Consider the following 21,990-nt stretch of genomic DNA (forward strand, 5'->3'; position numbering starts at 1 on the left):
CAAGGCTGCTAGCTCAGTCTACCCCGCAAGGGATTTAGACGCGATTATATGAATAAACTATCCAAGGAACATTCCATTCATCACATATCATCAAAACCTACAACAATTAACACCCCTCCACCGTCCAATCCTCCACCATCCGTGAATACAATAATGGAGTTATGAGAACAATAGCTCGTAAAATGCATCATACGCATTCCAATCTCAACAACCACACTATAGTCAGTAATTACATAATGGGCAATACCACCCGTGTCAGTAGAAAGTTGGTAGATCCTTGGGATTCAATTTACCAATTCATGTACCTACTTACACACAAAAACTTAAGAATGATATGGGTTCTGCTTATTTCTGAAGTAATCTCTTCCAACAGATCCGGGACAGAAGACATGATGACAAAATATGACAGTGATGTCGTCAATTCAATTTTTATAACACCATAGGTGTTGGGATTCTTACCCGTTTGAAGCAATTACTCTCTGTCCCTCACAAGGCAAAGGCCACCCATTTTCGTCTCAAAGTTAAGGGACAGGAACCTGTTGTCATTGTTTCATATAAAATTTTAACAATCAGATTGTCAGCAGACTTTTCTAAAATACAGTGCCAGTTCCGAAAATGGTCACTGTTAAATATGAACGCATAAATGGAGCGTTTTCAACGCACAATTGAATGCCTTGAGCGGATTTCGCCGGCATTTTTAAAGGTAGGTATAATGACCTAGACATCTACTGGGGTAAAATTTAAAATGAAAAGTAAATACTCGTAATACAACATCAGCTAGTTGTGATCGATGCATCAACATACAATACTTCACTGTGTTTCTGAGAAATGTTACATTTGTAGGTACTTTAGTCCAGGGTTTCTTAAAAGTTTCTCTGTTTGGTCAGCTGATAGACTAGTAGAGAATGCCAAACGTCATTAAGTCTGCCCTTTCTACATTTTTTTTGTGCAATAATGTTTTAAATAAATAAATAAATAGTTTTTCATTAAAACATATCTTGTTAACCTTCATTACTTTATGAGAGAAATGAGAAAGAACCTCAGACACCAGAAACATCTGCAGACGCAAAAATATCATCATATAGAATCCTTTTATAGCCTGCAGAGCATATTTTTCATCAGCCTCCCAAACCGGAGGTTTACGATGCCTTTTATCATAGCCAAGCTGTAATATTGCGTGCATGCATGAACCATAATATCCTAGTAGTAAATGCTTATGATCTTATGACCAATTCCGTGACCATAATAGCTCAATTTATTTCAAAATTGTGAAGGAGGTAGTTAAGACGAATAGAACGTTTATTAAATTTTATGATTGATAATGTGTAAAGAAGGGATTTATTTAAATATATTTTTTTCACCATTCGAATCTCGATTCCTCCGTTCGATCGTTGCGCCATTTTAGTCTGTTTCAGGACTGTTAACTCTGTCCACCCCGCAAGGGACGTGATTACGTGACGTATGTATGTTATTTTTATCATATTCTTTAAACCCGTAATGTGCAAGAACATCCCAAAATCTTTCGTATTTCTAACTTGTTGTTATCGCCACCTTAAGTTTTAATTCCATTGACTCGCATAATAAATATATCTGCCTTAGCAGAGAGAGCAAGAGTTACGTGTCATTCTAGGCAACTAAATACATTTCTATGCATTAAAAATATGACAAACAAATAAACAAATATGCTTAAGAATTCCAATTAAATAACCGTCAGACAAATTTCGAATGCGGTTGCAAATTTATACAGTTTCAAATCTACTACCTACCATATAAACCCTAGTAGTAGAGAGTACCTAAGTGTGTACTTCTGTACCTTAATGGAAGTACGTGTCAAAATAATTGTCTCGTCAAATTTACCCAGAATTCCCACACGCAACGACCAATTACCTCTAATGTTACACTATACGTGTTGTGTCATACGTTCGTTATAATTTTAGCAATTGAGAACAGCCGGTGTTGGAAATTAAATAATTTCTGAATTTCTGAACGTTGCTCGCTATGAATTTATTTTTACACCTATAAAAAATTCGGCATTCGCAGATGGATGGCAAATATTTAGCGTATAATAAAGCTGATTCGTTTTTTTATTGTCATGATCTGATCTGAGCATCATCGACTTACTTCTATAAAATTATCAGTTGCTAGTTTAGTACACTTATTACACATTAGTGCGAGAATAGGCATCTGACCTCCGCGACCAAAAACAGACCAATATACCTCGGATAGATTTTATGCTGTCCATAGATTAAGTTCAAATCTATCTTGATTATGAGTATTTTGTGTATGAGTATGTATGTCTTGAGTATGACTATTTCACTCTGCTTAAACATTCTCTTACCCTCACAAAATAACAAACACAACTACTGAATAACTAGCTCCAATCAAACATTAACCTCGTGGATTCAAAATATCCATTCAAGAATAGTCTTCAGTCGCCAACGGAACAGACGATGGAGATAAAAAACGGATGTGGCCTATTATTACAACCCGGTACTGCACTGGCAGTAATGAACTTGCTCCTACAGCCATCCCTTTCACACATGACGCGCAAGAGAGAGAACTCAAGACAAGTTTGGACGTAGAATGTGCATGGGTATTTCTTGAAAACAGGTATGCAACTCATTGTTCCGACGAGTTCAAAAAGAACGTTAATTATGAAAAAATTCGAAAAGGTGTTGCGTAATTTCTCCGAAAATATTTTTGAAAGTTTGCCCTTAATTTTTTTTAATGATTAAAAAAAATTTGGAGCGTCATTTTGTAAAGCAGTTTAGTGATATTGATAAGCATACTTTCCATGAAAATCAGAAAAGATCAGTTATATTTAGCAGAGGTAGGTAATGTCGTGTTTATTATCCCATCTAAACAATACGTTTCGAGTTTTAGCACATAGAAGGTTTATAAATTCTGCCAATTATATTGTTAAAGTTTACTGCTGTATTTAATTGGGTCCCAGTAAACACGGCCTACGCAAACACTGGCCTAATTAATTGTTGGAATCATTCAATGGTTTGTTTGCACTCGATTTACTTTTGGAGAATGACTATATTTCTAGTTTTGAATTAGATCATCAGGCATTGTCGAATTACTCATTATTTTGACATCAACAAAGACAATGTACATACATACATATGATCACGTCTATATCCCTTATGGGGTAGATAGAGCCAACAGTCTTGAAAAGACTGATCGGCCACGTTCAGCTATATGCCTTAATGATAGAATTGAGATCCAAATAGTGACAAGTTGCTAGCCCATCGCCTAAAAAACAAATCCCACGTTTGAAAGCCTATCCCTTAGTCGCCTTTTACGACATCCATGGGAAAGAGATGGAGTGATCCTATTCTTTTTTGTATTGGTGCCGGGAACCACACGGCACAAAGATAATGTGGCGCAGTTAATATTGAATTGAAATGTATTTATTGTCTTAATGGAGAGTAGCGATAGAGATATAGAGAGTAGGTTTTTACCAATCCGCGTCCTCATCAATTATCATTAAAGTTTTTAATACCATAAAATCAGAAATTTATTTATTGTAAATTCACAAAATAACTTCATTGTTATATCGTAATATTTTATGACAAATTCTCGACTCCGATTATATTGTTGACTGTACCAATAAAAGATTTCTCTGTTTCAGATATCCACGAAGACAACAGATACAATATAAAAAAGGTTGAAACCTGTGTAGCTACGAACGAAGGTGATCCATCATGTTTGTCTGCCGAGAGCATTGCAGGGCCCGATCGATTCCCGTTACCGAGAGAACCAGTTTTGTGTCCCACATGTCCAAAAATACACTGTGAATGAATTAACTTTGAAGCGTTTATTTTTAAGAATTATTAGATATTAACCAATCTTGATGAAAGAGTAAGAGAGCTAGTAATGAAAATGAGTGCCGTGTGGTTCCCGACACCAATACAAAAAAGAATAGGACCGCTCCATCTCTTTCCCGTGGATGTCGTAAAGGCGACTAAGGGAAGGGCTTATTAACTTGGGATTCTTATTTTAGGCGGCAGGCTAGCGACCTGTCACTATTTGAAACTCAATTCTTTCATTAAGCCAAACAGTTGAACGTGTTCTATCACTCCTTCAAGACTGTTGGCTCTGTCTACCCCGTAAGGGATATAGGCGTGACTATATGTATGTTTGTATGTAAAATGAAAATGACTTCACAAAAAAATTAAGCAGTTGTTTCAGTTTAACAAACAAACTAAAAAATACACAGAATTATTAACAGTGCTTACTAGGTAACGAAAACATGTTATGATACTCAATCAAAAGTAAACATTCATGTATGTTCAATACTACCAGACTCCGTCTTATCAACAGCATTTTCTATTTCCTTTATTATCAAGAGTGTCTCGTCCCACATTTTGTCTGACAACTTAATTCATAAAATTAACTCGATTATAACTATTGGAGGAGTAAATTTCGTTTAGTTTCCATTCCATGGAGCTCTGGAGGTGGTGGTAAACTGAATTAGTATTCAATTTGGACCACAAGCTGTGGCTTGATTGTATTGTATTGAAGACGAAGAATGTTACAACACTATATTTTTCTTACCGCGGGAATTTATTCTAGTTGCTATACATTTATCTATCTATCTTATATATTTAAACGAGCAATTCTTGTAAATATATAATCAGGATCTCGGAAACGGCTCCAACGATTTTCATGAAAGTTACAGAGCATATGTAAGCCGTATGCCATACTTCTTTAAGAGCTTACTCTTGTTAGCAGAGTTAAGTGGAGCTTTCTCCATTCATCTCTATTCTCTGTTTTTGTTTTTTGCACATGAGACGTTTTAGTAAAACGTCGCAGGTATGAGAAATGAGAGATGATAAAAAAATTTATAGAATAAAGACCAACTTTATTTGGACTAGTTCCACAAGTTATGAGAGGTCGCGGGTTTAGCTATAGACACGAGATCCAGCATGTAGCCGCTGGAGGATAGCGAGCTACTTAACTTAGTGAATGCTGATAGTCCAAAGGTGTAGACCAGGGGTGCGCGCGCGCTGTTATAGCCCTCCCGGGCTGTGAAGAAGGGCGCCGGGGAGACCAATTCGGCATGATGTAACTCTTACTATTAGGCTAAAATTTGGATAAATAAATATGTATATACCGGACAAATTACACAGATTGAGTTAGCCTCGAAGTAAGTTTGAAAATTGTGTTATGGGAAACTAACCCAACAATACTATATCTTATAATAAATACTTATATTAATAAACATCCAAGACCCGAGCCAATCAGAGAAAGTTCGTTTCTCATCATGCCCTGGCCGAGATTCAAACCCGGGACCTCCGGTGTCACCGCACTACTGCTGCGCCACTGAGGCCGTTTAGGATTCAATGAACAGATATTTTTTGCAATATTTTTTTTTATTAAAAAAGCAATGGCGCACAGAGTTTAATGAAACCACCCATTCCAATTGGTTTGACAAAAATTGATCAATCCGTACTTAATGCGACATGGGATAATTTTGATAAAAATATAATGCTACGGAGCCCTTTGTACGCAAAACCGAGTCGCACTTTGCTAGTTTCATAAAGATGAATGGTGTTAAATAATAGCCTCGCTTTAAGGACCTTGGAAAGGCACCCGAGGATCGAATTCCTGAGTTAACCGGTTTGCTATCCCACACAAGTTTAAATATATTTAAGTAGCGACCCGCCCCGGCTTCGCACGGGTGCAAAATTATAAATGTTATTATACATAAAAACCTTCCTCTTGAATCACTCTACCTGTTACAAAAAACCGCATCAAAATCCGTTGCGTAATTTTAAAGATTTAAGCATACAGACAAACAGACTAAAATAGCGACTTTGTTTTATACTATGTAGTGATGAAGCAAATTTTAACAATATGTGATGTTAGGAGATATGAGGAGTACCCGTAATTGTCGAATATGCATGAATAGAATAATGAGTGTGGAGGACGCGGGAGAGGTCTGTAAGTATCGTAGCAAGTGGAAATCCAACGTCTCTGCCTACCAGTCTCTGTATGCTCAATGGGAAACAACGATGGTATGTATATAAGTTAATTTTAACTAAACATTTGTACTCAACAATTAATAAAAATATGTATTTCCCGCGTCTTTCTCTTTTTTTTCATAATATTTTTTTTATAGATGGCCAGTTCTAACCCAAATTTGTTGGTGCTGAATTTCAAAGAGGTTGAACAACTACGCATTTTCAAACAACATGGAAGAAGTAAATTTTCATTGAATAAGGCGTAGAAGTATATTATCATTGAATAAGGCGCCATTATAAAGTTGTTAATCATCTAGTAATAAACACCATTCGTTTCAACGGTATGTTTAGTAAACACCGCGAACATATTTATTTTCGCAAACTCGCAACGGGTTCACAGCACCGGATGCTGATCGATAAACAATAGTTCAATGCACTCAACTTTATCCTGATAACAAGACATTCAATAATAATAATATATACTAATTTTATTCACTGAGAAACATTTGCACAATTTGTAAGGATTTGTAATTGTGTTTCACAATACAGATATTTGTACCTATTTAATATTACCAACTGTAATAAAATTACTCATTGAATGCATAATAAATCATTCATTCATTTTTCAAATAAGTTTAAAGATATTTATTCTCAAAAAAGACAAATAAAATCACTTGCATGAGAACATATTTATTCATTCATACCTACATTCAAATCAATGATTCATTAATACATACATACATAAAATCACGCCTCTTTCCCGAAGGGGTAGGCAGAGACTACCTCTTTCCACTTGCCACGATCTCTGCACATTTCCTTCGCTTCATCCACATTCATAACTCTCTTCATGCAAGCTCGGCGGTTTCGGGTACTTTTGACCTGACCCTTTACCAGGACGTCCTTAATTTGATCAAGATACGTTCGTCTAGGTCTTCCCACTCCGACCTTTCCCATGATTCATTAATACCTATTTGTATTCGTATTTCACATTTTACCACTACAAAAATAATAAGATCACGTCTATATTTGTTACGACATAACATATGCAATTGTATGAACGGCATAATGATAGAACTGAGATTCATATAGTGGTATGTTTCTAGCTATTCGTCTTAAATAAGAATCATTAATTTATTTTCTTTGCCTTGATTCTCTTTTACAATCTGCACGAACATTTTATACAAAAAAGAAATGGATGAGAAATAAGCAAGAGTGATTGATTAGTAGGAAGAACAAGCATGACATAATATGATGATAACTTTGATGAACATTTTTTCTTCAAAGATCTAGTCTAGTATTTTATTATTCAGATATTTAAATTAAATCCATATACTTAATACGATTCAGTCCAAATTATTAACTTTACATTCCGTCATTCACAAAGTGTTGTAGATAAACAGCCAATATTTTATCAACGAAAGTGAAATTCAGGTCAGGTAACTTGGCGGCGCTCCAAATTTCCGTTTGGCATCAAAATTGTCAATATCAATAAACTGAATTCGTTGACTTCCCTCGAAATTTACATGCATATTATCACGTATTCATCCATGACGGAGTAGACAGAGCCAACAGTCTCGGAAACACTGACAAGTCACATTTAGCTAAAAGGTGAATGGTATTGATATTCTGATAGTGGCAGATTACTTATCAATAATATAAAATCACGCCCCTTTCCCGGAGGGGTAGGCAGAGACTACCTCTTTCCACTTGCCACAATCTCTGCACACTTCCTTCGCTTCATCCACATTCATAACTATCTTCATGCAAGCTCGGCGGTTTCGGGTACCCGAAACAGATTACTTCTTCTTCTTAAATTCAAGATTTGTCAATGGAGTTAATTGGAGCTTACTCCATTTATGTCCTTTCTCTGTAAATTGTATTTTCACTTGCTGGTATTTAACCTATATTGGATCGTGTTGTAACATATCCAGTTAACTAAATATACAGCTATCCTCACGATGTTTTCCCTTATCATAAAGACCATCTCTTAGCAATCAAAGTAATGTACTTGCGTAACTTTGATGTGATGTTACATATATCTGATTTATCTCAATGGTAAGAACGTGATATAGTTTCCATTTTGGCACGCCTTGTGTTATCAAAAAATGTATGCTGATACGAACATTAAAAGATTAACTTTTTTTTAATAGGGTGCAACATAACATATATAAACTATCGTTATGGAAACAATATACATAAAGGCCGATCACTTTGGGTTTCTTGTACTAGCCTCGGTAACGTCATTGCAAAAGGTGTTATATCTAAGATAGAAGTCTAGAGTGCCCTAAACAGACGAGTTTGCATGAAGTACCTAAATGTGGATGAAGCGAAAGTAGTATGCAGAAAATGTAGCAAGTAAAAAGAAAAAATGTAGTGGCTACCCACCTCTCAAGGAAATACGCTTGATTTTAGTAAACATACGTACATTTACCAGCCGACTACGCTAAAAGTTAAGAATTCAATCTGGGAAACACTATGATACAAAAAATGAATCTGTTGTATCTAACCAAGTAGGAGACCTCGTACAGAGACGACAGTTTACAAACACGAGAGTTGAAACGTTTTTGAGTAAACATTAGAACAAGAAAGTTATTTATAAGACAGTTATGTTAAGCATGTGCATCGGAGACATGCACCAGACGAGCCCGTTTCGGGCATAGGGAATAACAAACAAACCGACAGTAATCACATCGGTATCCTTAATGATCTTGTTGAAGACTTTGATTGTGCGAACGAAACAAACCATAGGATTGCCTTTGAATACAAAGAAATACTTGATGAGGGATAGAGAAAAATAATTAAAATTGCATCAAAACTGAAATCATAATATGTGAAACTAGCTTTTACTCACAGCTTCGCCCGAACGTATTTAGCGCCATCTACAAAAGGATACAGGTTTTTCGCAAATTCCATGGAACTAACTACAGTTTTCACCTGGAAAAGGACATATGGAAGAGTGCCATATGTCCTTTTCCAGAGTCTTTTTAATACGCAAAATTTCAAGATTTCTTAGCAGAAGATAACGCGTGAAGAGAAAACAAATGAACAAACTTCGCATTTATATATTAGTTGAGATTGGGATTGCGGACTTAACGGAAATCCAATATCTTCCAAGCAACCACTCAAGAAGAAATTTAACAAAAAATCTTTCATAATATTCACAAACGTCTTTACCTCCGACGCAATAGACAGAACCAACAGTCACAAAACTTGAAATACGTGTTTAGCTAGATGATCTAAATTAAATATCAATCCAATAATTTGATTTAAGTTACCTAAAGAATCTGCAACTTGTAAGGCCTCTATTCTGGTTGAAGGAAATTCAAAAACCTCTTCCGATCCCCTGTAGGAAGATTCAGGTGTCAAACGGAAACCAAACCACAATTCTTACAACAAGCCAATCCTTCCTTTAGTTTTATCAAAGTATTTCATACATACAATGATGTCTTTATCCTTTACAAAGTAGACTAAGCCTTCATGAAAAGACTTTAAGGCCACGTTTAGCTCTTTGGGTTGCTAGCCCATTGCCTGAAAGAAGAATCCTAAGTTTATGAACCTTTGCTTTAATTGTTTTTCTACAATATATATAAGAAGATAAGAAGCTAAACACACTATGTTTTTTTTTTCACTACCAGACCAGCTTTAGTCGCCTTTACAACATCCAAGTATTAAAGAAGTACGATAGTAATATTCATTCTCTTCTTCACAGTCTTTCCTCAAAAATAGCATTCAATTCATTTCGCTAAAAGTGAACCACATTAGTCAAAGTAACTTCGCAAACATGATTTATCCAGCCAAGTATTCCAGCTCGAATTTAAGATACTTTGTGCTCACAAATTCCTTATGATTCAGCTTGATCACAGCCATTTAACTTGTCTGAGTAATTCGTCCAAATAAACTATATCAAACGGAATGATTTACAAGCGTGAAAACAAAGCTGAACTGTGTGCAATCCGAAACATGTGTCAGGAACAAAATAATATTTTTGGACCGGGCTGTTCTACGAAACAGCAGCGAACATTGTGCACTGAAAAAGAATTGATTGTGTTCGGATATTAGATACGTACGAGCATTAAATATCTAAAGAAACATAAAAATCGGATTGACAATTGCACAATTACAATCGTAAAGATTGTGTGAAATGATGTGTAGCCTCTGCTTACTCTTTCTTGGAAAGTAAGTAATTACTATCTACGATTTTTCGATTTTCAACACAGATTTACAAAACAAAAGTTATTGGGGAATTCAATATTGCAATTTGCAAAAAAATTTATATATCAAAAAAAATGCGCTAATGTTCTGTTTGAAATGTTGGAAAGAGGGTTTTCTAAGGAAGGTTTGTATCTATAAATGCTACGTGCGAGGCCGGGAACGGTCGCTTGTATGTGTAGTGTAGTACGATATATGTACTAATTTTGAATAGAATTCTACGTTGCTAACATTATTTATAATGGCATAAATAACTCTAACAAAATGGAGACCGTGTAAAAAATATCATTCGATATGGCTCACTCATCATTGACACGCGGCCAGCTTGCAAACAATGGTCCATTCCGCATGTAGCCACATAAATAAGTTGCTCACGCGCACACACGAAGACATGATCTCATTGGCTGGAAAGTTGGACTGGCCACAATTACATCGGCAGCTCCGGTTTTGTTGCAGGGATTCGGCGTTCTAGTATCGCCATATGGATTGCGGTAAGTGTCCGCACATGTTTGCTTGCACGGCATTTAAGTTGCAATTTGGTCCTGTGATCTACTGTCTCTCACCAACAGATAACTTCCAACTTTTTTATTGCGTACGTCTGCTCACAGCTCCGAGCGTGTAATACGAATAAACCCCGTTGACTTCGGTTCCCGTAGGAAAGGACAATTGGTAAAATTCTTTCATGGTGCCCATACAGACCACAGACTAACTTATGTATCTTATGCCAAAAACTGATTTCAAATCTTTAGACCCAGCCGCTTGGATTGTGCGTTGAATTATACGTCAGCCAAGTCAGTCAGTCAGACAGACAGTGTTCTCTTTTATATTTTCACTTCACAACTAAATATAAGCAAATATATTTTAAAAAAATATAACCATAAAATATATAATTCTTTCTGTGAGATTGTAGAGTTGATTGCTCATCGGGGCTAGCATTGCACGCGCGACATTATTTTTGTCGCGCGATAAACTTAAACTGTTTCGCTTTTGTTGTTAAACGCGATTACAGCGATAGTTTATCGAGCGATAAAAATGTGGTCGCGCGTGCCCTTCCAGCCGCGTGTGTTGGAGAGCGACATGTCGCCAAAGTAAGTCACTATAGTCATACCTTTACTTACCCACACATTACCGCGACATTGCAAAAGATTGGTGAAACTACCGAATGTGGAACTTACGCTGAAACAGACGTCTTCATATTTTGTTACATATTTTCTGTTTGAACATGATACTTTTTCTAATTAACATAAAAAGACAAGTCATACTGAGTCGTCATGAGTCATTTAGCACAATGGCCAGATGAAATCAGATTCCCAGCCCAGCTTATTTGAGAAATTGTTACGTTTTTGTCTTATGTAATGTAGCAAGTAGTGACACATAATGTACATATAATTTTATACCCCTTGCGGAGTAGACAGAGCCAACAGTCTTGAAACACTTAGTTGTTTTCAAATAAATATTTTACACAAACATCTAACATAAAAAGTACTTGACCCAGACTTGGATCACCTTGATTATAAATAAAACGCCTTGACTTTAGCATTTGTGTCCAATCGAAATGACTCATAGACATCATTTATTATTCTATCAATATTGAAGCTTCTCTTTATCATAATAGAGAGACGATGAAAAGCAATAATAATAAGACGGATGTTACAAAATGGTCGAAAAATAGCGATGACATCATATCATTGTTCAAATTTTACATTTTCGTGTCGAATCTTAAAACTAGAAACGAAAACGAAACGGACCATAACACTAAGAATCTTAAGGTGTTTGTAACTTTACCGCCTAATTGCAGTATGGTCACCTATATCACCTCCATATACTACAAAAATAAAAAATTAACATTTGAACTAAATCGCTTAATCACGAAATGAAGTACCCTAACATCAGAAGACAACAACAAAATACTCTGGATACTATACGAGAAATTTAATTTAATTAAAACGGAGAAGAAAATCAGTTTTTAGAAATAATGTAAAATCAATAACTGAAATAAAGTATGTGATCGTCAATTTCTAAGCTCTAAAACTGATCGTGACGTTTCATTTTCATTGGCACTTCCCACCCCGTAAGGGATAAAAACGTGATTACGTACCGTGTGGTTTCCAGCACAAAATTCGTCGTAAAAGGCATTTTCTTCTTAGGAATCCCAAATCTTCCTTCCCTTTCCTCTTTTAGGCGATGAACTAGCAACCTGTTACTATTTTTAATCTCAATTTCATCATAAAGCCACAGCTGAACGTCTTTTCGAGATTGTCGGTTATGCCTACACCGCAAGGGATATAGACGTGACTATATGTAGGTACTTATGTATGTATGAAAGATCTGGATGGTGAATGAGTGCGAGATAATGGTCACATCCACATCACTCGTCGCATTAACTCTAAAATTATCGCCAGCGTTTCGTTGAGGCAAGTACCTACTGCCAGTGAGCTTGGAAGCAAATGGATAATGAGTCACGTATGAACTGCGAACATCTACAGAGAAAATACACAGAATCTGTTGTTAATGCAAACAGGCCTGTTAGAATTGGAAGGCCCAAAAGTAGTACCTTGTTAAAATCAAAGAAGTTCTTGTGAAAATAAAAAATAAACCTTAGTTTTTCACTTCTTCCTGTAAATATTAATTTCAAGGATGTAATTTTTGGAATTATTGTTTATACTATCTAAGCGAACCATTTAGATATCTTGTTGCATTTATGATGCTATAGTCTTTTGTTATCAAGTTGAGTACTCTCTAAGTCTCTAGAGCGAAGTACCTACAACCGTGAAGGGCAAGTTCTGTGTGTTTATACAATTAATCCCAATGCATATGGATGAGATTCTTGTTATACATAGAGATTAACATACTGACTACATGAGCCACAGCAAACTCGCTGTTAAGTTCTTATCTTTTTAGTCAAAATTCTTCATCTTTGTCTTTACCTTTTCCCACTTTGGGTATGTTTCATTTCAGTATAAATTTACAACCGATAGGTAACGTGGTTAGTTAATTACTTATTATATATATAATTAACTTAGTTAATTAAATCATTGTATTTTTCAAAACTATAATAAAAGAGGAAATCACAAAAATGACGAAATCATAAAACATTGCAGAACCCAGTCAGACTGACTAAGGTAAAACCTGACATAAAATCAAAACTCAGCTCGAATTTTGTTTGGGGCTAGCTCAGTCTGTATAATGAATTCAGTATAATATTAATAAATTTGTACAACACAATATTCTTCTAACATCCTCCTAAGTAGTTACAGAAACCGCAGCCAACAAACCAGTTCTTTACAAGTGTTTACGCCGGTTGACCCTGTACCGCGTATCTCATAAACTCATAGCTACTGAATCATTAGAGTAGTGTGTTATTTCAATTTCTGAAGCTTCATGGTTACGAAATTTTTATCAAAAAACTTACATACATACATACGCAATCACGCCTCTTTCCCGGAGGGGTAGGCAGAGACTACCTCTTTCCACTTGCCACGATCTCTGCATACTTCCTTCGCTTCATCCACATTCATAACTCTCTTCATGCAAGCTCGGCGGTTTCGGGTACTTTTAACCTGACCCTTTACCAGGACGTCCTTAATTTGATCAAGATACGTTCGTCTAGGTCTTCCCACTCCAAAACTCAAAAAACTTATTATAGATAAATACTATTAATTCTCTCTTCCCCGATACATAACTTGGGAATTTTAAGGTAAGAGTGAAGGCACTATTAGAGCTTGCCTGCACCACCTTAGGCCTCATCTTACTTATCACCAGGCAGATCGAGGTCAAGCGCACTCAAATGTATTATATAATAAAAAAAACTATCATTATTAGTTAGTTTTAAAATTAGATTTATTCACTGAGCTCTGGTCAAGTAAATATAGACTGTTCCACTACTTAGACTTAAGATTTCTTTTCTTTCTTTTAATTTTTCATTATGTGAATCTATTTGAATATGTTACTTCCTTAAACAAGAAAATTTTCCATAATGTTGTTTATCGTTGGTATTATCATCACCAACCTCCAGAATTTTAGCTCTAGCTTAACTAAACATGAAATGTGTCCTTGTCATTTATTACTCAAAAAATTCTAGACTGGTTAAGAAATAATATTTTTATTCAACTTTGTGTTATATCATTTGATTTCATACTATCGAATATTGCAGAATACTACGTGCTTTATTATATCGGTATTACAATTCGATTTAAAGTTTCTAGAATTCCTTTAGTATCCACAGAGAGATTAAAGTAATTTAGATGGTAATGATTGTTAAAAATAAAATAGAAGGTAAGGTTGAGGTAAATAAGACTTAACGTCATGCAAGTCACAATACTCACATTAGTCATCGATATGTTAGGTATTCTGTGTTAACATGAATCATTATTGTTATCTCTTGAAGGTAAAACTTTAAACACCATATTAATTTACCGATAATATTACGGAATTTACCAAAACAAGCGACTAAGTCAATATATTTCATTCCGTGACTAGTTTTAACTTTCAAACATGGGCGAAACCTGGCAATCTAGTACAACTTTACAAGCCAAGGTGTAGCTGAATGAAAGAACTAGATTCAACGCAAGCTGTGCTCTATAATAACATACAATTAAGTTACAGGTGATGTAGCCTGTTCATCATAATGGGTCATCACAGGAAACTGGACTTGTTAACTGTATAATAAAAATAACCAAAGCGTTCACGTTGAGGTGTCAGTTTATGCCGGATATTGAATGTAGCAGTAGTCCGAGATGACTTGTTCTGATATAGATATGTGGTTTGAAAACCAACGAATAGGTGTACATTACATGTGATGTTGATTTATTCAGAAGTTTTGGTAAAATGCCGAAGTAACTTGTGTATTTTCTGGTATATTAGGGGCACTGTGTCTCGCTCTTTTGGCTCTCATATTATCATTAAGAATATTTAAAAGACAGCCGACTAATAATGTCATTTATTTAACAGCAAGAGGGAATTTTTCAAAAAGCAAAAGGATGGTTTTTTAACTGGTGTTAGACACTGGAAGGCCATTGCTAACAAAAATAATAGGATAATAGCACGAATAATAGGATAAATCGAGCTTAGAAAATACATACTACGTCCTTCATTATTAGGCTAGTTCGATGATTTATCTACAATACTAATAGCTCAAAGGAAGAAAGAAATATCTGTGATTAAAAAGGAACTTTATTTAAATATAAACCCATGAGCTCGCCATACAAAATTAGCGCCTCTGCAACGGAAACTGAATCATAAAATGATTATTGACTTCGTAAATAGTCTAACAAAGCCAATCAATGTATCAAATCAACCAAAGGATATGACTCATGATCGAGAAAAATGCATCAGAAATGGTCAACGGTCGATATGAGAACAAGTCTGGACAGGAACAGCTAAGGTCGATCGGAACGATTTAACGAAAATTGTTTGAATTCCACAGATAAGAAAAAGAGAATTCGACAAACTTAATCGGTTTTTTATATATAAAATGGTCTTGGAATTTTAACGTCTATAATTTTATTTTAGATGAACTACTTCAACCCATTTTAGCTTTAATTTTGCACGATGACTAGTGGTTTGAATGAACAAGACGTTGTTTAAAACTACACTCTACAAATTATCTCCAATCAAGTCGAAAGTTCATACATTTTCTTTGTGATTTTTACTCACTTATCTCGTTATGGTTACTTACACCAAAGTTTTAAAAACAAACTGTCCAACATTCAATTTAAAGCTTTATTTCCATTGCCCGCTTTAACCTTACCAACAGGTAAGAAGATCACTTTTGAAAATTAATTTAATATCTGGAAAGCTAATTCCAGAACATAGATAGGAAGCTTTAATTATAACTAGACATACATACGTACATACACATTATTCAGTAATTATATACCTATTACAAAATAAACATTTCTACTTACACAGCTTTTGCTAATCATAGTTTTCAAAACTCATTACCGTTCATTTGAAGGTCATTCATACTTCCAAAGGTGAACTTAGTTAACAATGCAATTTGGGGAACATTAACATAAGTGCTAACTTTACTGTTGATGCCTTAATTTCGCTCTGTGAATCGTTTATCATTGTCTACAATGGTGAGAACAGTCGTACCCGATTACGCAATGGGTAACAATATGTAGGTACCCATTTAAGTACACATAACATTAAAGTTATACAAATTATGTCGGTTACAATTGCAAGGTCATCTAAGTAAGTCTCATTGAGAATTGCTCTTCCTATTCATATTGTATCATTTGGAATGTTTATGCGAACCATGTAAATGGTCACCATGAGTATTAAATTACGTTATCGATTTCAGTCTCAAAAAACATAATTCTATATCACCTTTTGTAACTAAAAGTAAAATGATATGAACCAGTAAAAATCGTTACTGTAAAAATTTCCTTGCGTAAGAAAGCATTAAAGGCAAGTACATTCCTGATCACTTTGATAGAAAATCTTCAAGTATATACCTACTTATCAATAAAGGGCCAAGCTTTCTGGATGTAGCAAGCACCTACCTCGTAGGTTCGTGATCCGATATGGCCATTGTAATCTCAATAGCATCACGACGTCGCGTTGTTCCAATCTCGAAGGCACCATTTGCCGGTGATAAACTGGAAATTCAGCGTGACTTTCCTTCCTATAGAACCATTATGTCTTCCAATCAAAAAGATGTTCCTGAAGTTGCCAGGAGCGTATGCTTAGTTATCTATCTTTGTTATTCATATCTCCGAGATATGAGTCACTAATTTTCACTTAAAATTCATAAAAATTTATACCAGACAAATCACACAGATTGATCAAGTTAGTTAAAGACTTTTGTTCGAAACTTACGCAACGATACTTCCTATATTCTTAGCAAATACTGACATAGAGAAAAGCCTATAAAACCCTGACAAGAATAATTCTAAAATTGATTCAAAACTTGAGGCCACCACATTTCGTTATATATTTTCTAGTCGTAAGACTCAACTACAGGAAGATTCAATTGTCCAACAATCGAAGGATATTAAAGAATTACAGGCATGTCGCAATTGCTCGCTGTGGGTAGAGAAATAACTCAGATACAACATTCAGTATTATTGTATTATTTATATAAAAGAATAGATTAAAGCGGCATGGCTTAGAAAATGAATTGAGATTCATATAGTTACAGTTTGCTAGTCCAACGCCAAAAAGAAGAATCCCACATTAAGAAGCCATTCCCTTGATCGGACCATGCAGTGGACTGTAGACCGTAACCTTTAAGTCCAATCCGATTATAATCGTAAAGGATAAATATGTAAAATTTGTATGAATTTAATATAATATAGTTTGTTCAAGAGAACCGTAACAAAATTTGGATAAAAATGTACAAAAATCAGCGCACGCTGGGAATCGATCCAGAAGACCTTGGGCGTAGTCAACAAGCGTGGTAATCACGCTTGTTAACTTTTAATTGCGGCATCGAAGTTGAGAAATATTGAAAAAATTACCTTAAATTACTATCAATATAATAGAATCGAACCCAAACAAAGCAAGGGTGGGTGGCAAGTATAATAGGATGATTTACAACTGTAAGTATTCCGCGGTTGTGATAAGAATGTCTGAATACCATATTGATCATTGTCTTGGCGTTGGAAACGTGAGAACTATTATTAAATAGTAGAATATTTAACCACAGAGACAGTTCGAAAGAATTCAACCACGACCTAGTTATTTGTATGGTGCTATAAAAAAAGACACCTAGTATTTCACCACACCGATATAATTACTCGTATAACTAATGATACTTAAATCCCATGTAAAGTTATATAGGAAGTAATTAGACAATAAAAAAAGTATAAAGAACGTGGCTTGTATTGAAACGACGCAGTTAGTAAAAGTAGGTTAATCTGAGAGATAACGGCCGTCCAACCGATGAAAACAAGAGATATTGGCGAGCAATGATCCATCTTATTGTTGAACAGGTCGAACGGCTCTCACTATAAATCTTTTAAAAGAATCACAATCTATCTGCGGACAAAGCAAATCATTTATTCTTTAGTGTTAGGTGTTTGTGGTAAAGCTTGTTTGTTTTAATGCTTTCAGCACATAAGAAATAATCGCTTCTTAATTTCGTCCAGAAATTCTGCTATTTTATGAAGTCGCCTCAAAACCAGAGAAACATGTCTTCATACAAGTCGTAAACCACAGGTGGTCCAAATTTCTTTACAGACTGCACATGTGGTTTCCCAAATCTATCTGTACTGTGATGAAGTTTCCCAGTTTCAATTAAAACGTAGCCGCCTCAAATCCACAAAAACTCCGCGTTCCGCTGATTTGAGTACCGACCCGCTTGGATGGAGAGTACAATAGTACTTTCACCGCATGCAAAAATGTTATACATTTCGGTCGTTCCGACATGCAAATTTGCCACTCGAAAATGCAACATGACATGACGAGTGGTGGGGGGTGGCGGCATTCCTAGCGAGTGGGAGGCGGGAGGGGGGAGGGCCGGTCATCGACCGTCCTCAGCCGCGCATAAACTACGCAGCCGCATAAGGTCAATATAGCTGGTACCGGTCCCAAAGAGGTCCGTTTAAGTTGGCATTTTGAAAGCATTCTCCATTGACCATTCTGAATTAGCATGTTGAGTAATAGGATGTTATCTACAGATCGAACTGTTGCAATACTTTTGTCGCCAAAGCCCCGTGCCCCTTTTACTGGCTATTAAATTGTGCTTTAACTTAGCATGAAGGCGATTCAGCTATTAAGAAATTGTTACACAGGGGCACATATAAGTGAATGTGAATGTACATCCACGTCCCTAATAATTTTCGCAGAGATATTGCTATCAATTTCTACTTCCTAATTCCTACAATGAGAACTTGTTGAAACATGTTTACTTCAAATTGATACTCGACTATGTTTTTTCGTCTATAACGAAAAACAAAATGTCTGCGATGAAAAATCATGATCCTTCGTGGCCGGAAAAAGATAGTCATGTGACTTGAATACATGTTGCGATCATAGAAGAAATAATTCTCATCACTGTGATGATAAACGCGATAAACATACATGAAATAGGTATGCGATGCGTCCCAGCAAGTCAGGCCATAATGTGATTCATACAGGTGATATCATTGGCTAGTGACTGTAATCAGTTTCCGAAGTAGATAACAATGAAACCTTGCGAAGATTAGAACCAAACTAAAGAAATAAATGCGTTCATATTTTACACATACGTTTTATTCGATACTTACGTATTATGCTATTACAACTATGCTGACGAAGGAGCAATTTTAAGTCAATATGATTCTTCTAATGTATTATTAATTGTTACTATTGGGTTATTATATTAACTTTAGAAATAATAATCATTTTACCGTTATAAGATATAACAGGACAAAATATTTGCAATTTAACTATGAATCAATTACCTACCAAGTAGTTCGTTAAGTGTAAACTGGCCTGAACTTGACTACTATCGTATATACGTTCATAGAAAAGGATAAAATATAAGACAAAATGCTGTATTTGAAACTTTACACGCACGCAGTCGAAAAACTGTCAAATAAGTCTCACAATTGAGGTGCATTATGAACACGTTAGGGTAACCGATGGTAGTGAATACCATCAGTTGCGACGACATTTTTAAGTGACTTACCACTTCTATTATTATTCAGAATTCTATGGGTACCACACAGATCACGGAAGGTCACTTCGGCCAAGCGCTTTTTAGCTCTATGTGTATAAACTCACGTTTCGTTGTGGCCTATAAGAGCAAAGCGAGAGGCGATACGCGCGTCACGCTTAACCTTCGCCCTGGTAACCTTCAAGATTGCTGATAACAGTAGTCCAAAATAACATTTAGGTACAGTGTAACTGGAAGTTTATTGTCGTAAAATCAAATATCATTTTCAGTAAGTAAATTTCGGTCTTAAATAATCCAGATGAAATTTTGACCTTTGTTAGAGGTGTCCATAACGGGTATTTTTAAATTTGTTTGACTCTGTCTACTGACTATGTGTTATAAATTTTGAGAACTGTTAAAAGATTGAAGGATAATTCCAAGAGTAATCTCAATAAGCGGATACGTAGAGTGAGAAGTGCTGTAATAAAAATTCTTGACTGAACTGAATTGACAAAACCAACATCAATCCTGCTGACCATGTTTTACTGTTAATACAAACAGATATATCAGGAGTATCAAGTAAACTTACCAAGATTGCAATATTAGATTTAACTGAACTCGCACGGGTCAACATTACCTTTTTAGAAACGCAGGTGGTGCAATGCTTAACTTGCTTTCGTTTCAAGTTTTTATAAACGAAATCTTGTCTCTAGTTATTTCAATTATCGACCTAATCTATAGAACTTATTACTACGAGCATCTCAATTACAGAATGGTACAGAATGTTTGAAGCGCATGGCTTTATAGAAGCAGAAAGTCTTAAAATCTTTATGTCCTATCATAAGTCATAACGGAGAAGTTGATAAATATCTAATCAAGAATCTTGATACAATAATATCAGAAGTAGACTAGAAAGAAATTTACAATTTCTTGATCGTAAGTCATAAAGATCATAAAATAAGAGTCGGAAACGCGCCATGCAAACCAAATTCTTGTTTCCTAAGAACAATGCAAAATAATAAAGAACAATGGTAAAAGTTTGTTGAAATAAACCACTTACTCGCTCCTTTGCGTATCTAAAACGCCATCAGAATCGTAACAGAGTACATTAATTATTCTGTTCACATCAAGACATGTAAAGAACATGGACGTTTATCAAGTCCCGACGATCAATTCTCCATCTGTTGTGTATAAACTCGTTTCAATGAAGATGAGATTATAAAATGCCATCGAAGCTGCACTTAAATTTAACCGAGAAAGATACATCTTGGAGCTCTTGTGTATCAGTTTTCTCAACTTAATCCTGATTGATTATACGGTAAGGCTTATAGATTTGCAATTGTTTTATTCCGCCTGCTGATTTATGTGTTACGAGTACACGTATCCAATTTTCGTAAGTTCACGTTGCAAGAAGTTTTAGGACAGTAAATCAATGCAATTAAAATCCACATAAAGCAGTAAAATATCAGTTATTTACGGATTTATGTTTATTTTAATTAATTTGTACGGATGCGTGATCGTATAACTGTACCAGCCTAGCCTACTGCTAATTTTATGATGATATATATTTGCTGGCATTCCTTACAGTGCTATATGGTCAAAACATGGCGCGCCCCTTAATTGAAACTGACTTACTTTCATATCCAGCGGTCCAGGCCCATAGAGACACCATCGCCAACAGCCAGTGGTACATGAGTCCTTCGATCTTCCAATAGATGGGGGCGTACAAAGGTCTGACGAGGCGCAGCATCATCATCCACACCACGTAAGCGGGAACGCAGTACAAGTTGTTCACGATCGTGAACGTCGTTCTCGCGACGATCCGCACGTATTGGCTGAAACAGCAGGGCCGCGTCGGTTCATCTCTGACCGTCTCGCCAAACGCCGCCCACGAAACCCTCGAGACCACAAACACATGATGGTAACATGACAAATGACGTGAACCCGAGCGTGACACCGCGATCAACGTCTTCAACGCGTCGATAGCGCCATCTTCTTTTCATTTTGATGTAATTCAATGATCTGTAAATGCTTTATCGTTTCCGCCGGCATTTCGATTGTATTCGTCGTTTAGAGCAGATACAACAGAAATCGGTAAATGGAACGACGCATGTCCAAATCAGTAAGTAGCATAGCCAAAGCAAGATGGCGCTCAAGAGCGCGATAAATTATTTATCCCAGTGTCATGCCATTCGGGCTGAACATCGAGTGACAAGGGTTCCGTGC

The 21,990-nt window shown here is 35.8% G+C and overlaps 1 protein-coding gene across 1 annotated transcript in view; it reads right to left on the bottom strand.

Moving 5' to 3' along the window:
- The window catches only part of LOC106139661 (acyl-CoA:lysophosphatidylglycerol acyltransferase 1), a 278,083-nt gene that overhangs the window by 243,187 nt on the left and 12,906 nt on the right, over nucleotides 1-21,990 (bottom strand). Inside the window, exon 3 of the mRNA XM_013341150.2 lies at nucleotides 21,400-21,599. Within this exon, the coding sequence (XP_013196604.2) occupies nucleotides 21,400-21,599 (200 nt within the window). The remainder of the gene's footprint in view (nucleotides 1-21,399; nucleotides 21,600-21,990) is intronic.

The sequence above is a fragment of the Amyelois transitella genome, chromosome 15, assembly GCF_032362555.1.
Source record: "Amyelois transitella isolate CPQ chromosome 15, ilAmyTran1.1, whole genome shotgun sequence".
Classification (NCBI taxonomy): domain Eukaryota; kingdom Metazoa; phylum Arthropoda; class Insecta; order Lepidoptera; family Pyralidae; genus Amyelois; species Amyelois transitella.